We start from the raw sequence: 2712 nt of genomic DNA, 5'->3' as shown, positions 1-2712 counted from the left end.
AATATCGTACCTTTCGTGAAAATATCGTACTTTTCGCGTATGATGATCATACAGAAACTCACATCGTACGCGGGGCGAAAATATCGTACATGTACGATATTTATCATACGTCTAACAACCCTGGCAGATACGCTCTTACCTAGCTTAAGAGCGATCGAGTGGGCGGCGATGTACCGCTTATTTGACCCTACACCGTAACACAGCCAGCCATGACTCCTTCAGCCCTTGTTGTTGCAGGTCATGGAAGAAAGAAACCGCTAGCACGACAATATCAGTGTCAGAGCACCTTATGATAATGGATTTTGACCCATGCACAGCCATGTCTTTCGCGTGAAGGAAGATGCGCCCATCTGCCTCTTCCATTGAGGCACAACTAACATTGTCCAGTGCTGAGCCCTGAAATTTTAAATTCCAATGTGAGTAGTTGGGGTAAGGTTGAGTTAACTTTGCTTTGATAGAAAACTGTTACCTGGCCATGGAATGTAGATTCTCTTATTTCATCAGTAACATTTGTCACAATTTGCAATTTCTCTGTTTTAAGTAACATTTCTGAAAAATATGCAAACAGCTCAAGTCTTGTTGCCATCATTATTGAGGTAACTGTCCCACTGCTTCTGCTGCTTTGGGAATGTGCCTACATAAAAGTATACGAATTAGGATTCAAGTAACTGTTGTAATTTGAAATGTTGTGTTATTTTCACCGACTGACCTTTTTCAAGGAAACCAGGACGTCGTGCCTCGTGACTCGCGTGTTGCAGTCTTAAGACTTTTCTCACTATATTGATCCCAGACGATGTCTACTCGGTTACAGTTCATCTTTGAGGCAAAATTAAGACAATACTTCAAAATCTCTTGACTAAAGCCAAGGAATGAAGTAGCTCCCGCGCGGGGTATCAGACGTACAACAGCTGCTCCGTCCAACACTATGCCGTCGCAAGACTCAGGTGATGCTGTGGAGACAAGTGAGTATAACTTAAAGGGTGTTGCATAGGCCTAATACTTAACTTTCTGATGTTGTACCGCAAGCATTCATTTGCATCCAACTGCATGCAGTACAGAATAAGGAAACAAAGTAGAGGCCTACGGGACAAACCGTATATTGTTGCTTATTAAATATTAGTAATGTTAATAACCTACATTTTTCTGCAGAAAGCTGTTCTAAAATTGGCACTAAGTAAGATTTTGTGCCAGAGCGGAGATCTCCATTTAATGCCAGTGAAGGAGGGCACAACTGATTTTCATACTCAAAAAATTTCTTCAGATCAAGTTTTCGTGCCAAACTGACAATGAAAAGGCGTGAGAAGAGTTGAACATCACACTTCAGTTCAGAAATTGCTGAGGGTTGCGAAGATTTTTTGAAAGTAAAGATTTCAATTTTATGCAGCTTTACGGGGCTATAGAAAGGTATTTCATGACTCTGAAGTCTCTTCTCTACAAAATCTTTCAGCATTTCCACACCAACTTTCTCTAAGCTGTTGAGTGATGCGATACCTTTCTCTCCGATTTCAATTCTGGAATCTAATGTGAGAAGTTTAGGGGTCTTTATCAAGAATGGATTCTCACTCTGCAGGAAACTTTCTTTTAATGCTGCACAGTTTTCGAAAAACTGCTTTTGAAATTTGGGATATTGTTCGTTCATGGTGCGAGCCAGGTTTTATCTCGGTATTTTCTTCAAATTCAGAGAGTAAACGCGCAACCTCAGGGCCAGCAATGGTCCAACGCTTTAGAGCAGATAGGTCTTGAGTCAGCCCTAGTGCACCCCCCCGTGTCTTAATATTGGCATTGTTTTGCTCGTGTGCGTGGTCTATTCCAAGGGATGAAAAACTGTTAAGCGTTTTCCGAACCACGAACGCTCCTAGAATTTTAAAAAAATAAGATTAAAGAATTTACGAAATAATGCTCAGGTAGTTGTTTGCTTGGACGTACCCAGAGACAAACGGCGGTGCAATTCAGGATCATTTTTCTCCAGTGATAAGAGGTCTAATGCGTGCACGGTGAGCCACTGGGCGTACAGATGACGGCCGGAAGCAAAAAACCATGGCAGCATCAAAATGATAGACTCCTTGAAACTGTCAAACCGCGCCTCTCGCACAGACCTCACAAACTTAAAAAGTAACAACTCAAGTCTGAGAACAAGCAGCCAGTACTTAAAAGTGGGTGATTGCTTGGCTCTCTCTTCAAGCCACGGTTCCATGGTAACTTCACCTTCTGGATGGTCACTAAGGTAAGCATCACTTAACAGAGAAAAAAGCACAGCGGCTGTGATTTGGTGAAACAATCGTGCCTTGGTAACTCCTGAAACCTGACATTGTTAAAAAATTGTTAAAAATCTCAAATAAAAATACAAAAAGGGTGAAATTGAATGTTTTAAAATACCTTTAACAAGCCCTCTGCTGATCCCATAGGGAGGATACCAGAGTTTGAAACAATACCGCTCCACCCAGATCCTTCCATCACCTGACCTACAAGCCGCATGTAATTCATCTCTACACGGAAAAAAATACGTTAGCTGTGACAGCTAATGCGTTGGCTGCGTGGGCACTAACTGAAACATTTGTTGAATGAACTGACGAGCGTTGCTTCAGGTAGCTGATGAGAAGAAAAACGATACCTCCACTATTGCAAGTTACTACATTAGCTGTCTTAGCTTATGTTCAGTAAGCTGTCAGAAACACATATCCGTAGTTGCAGTATACATTTTACATCTCTGAA

The 2712-nt window shown here is 41.6% G+C and overlaps 1 protein-coding gene across 1 annotated transcript; it reads right to left on the bottom strand.

Annotated features, from left to right (window-relative positions):
- Positions 1-177: 177 nt before the first annotated feature.
- On the bottom strand, positions 178-940 carry LOC127750062 (uncharacterized). Its single transcript, XM_052270604.1, has 3 exons — positions 710-940; positions 470-634; positions 178-396 (listed from the first exon to the last, which is right to left on the bottom strand). The coding sequence occupies exons 2-3, from the start codon at positions 587-589 to the stop codon at positions 178-180; spliced, it is 339 nt and encodes a 112-aa protein (XP_052126564.1). The 5' UTR covers positions 590-634; positions 710-940.
- Between the last annotated feature and the right edge of the window lie 1772 nt (positions 941-2712).

The sequence above is a fragment of the Frankliniella occidentalis genome, unplaced genomic scaffold (assembly GCF_000697945.3).
Source record: "Frankliniella occidentalis isolate FOCC.00 unplaced genomic scaffold, Focc_3.1 Scaffold129, whole genome shotgun sequence".
Taxonomy (NCBI): domain Eukaryota; kingdom Metazoa; phylum Arthropoda; class Insecta; order Thysanoptera; family Thripidae; genus Frankliniella; species Frankliniella occidentalis.
Note: the sequence above shows the minus strand (reverse complement) of the source record. Positions and strands in the feature narration are given on the sequence as shown.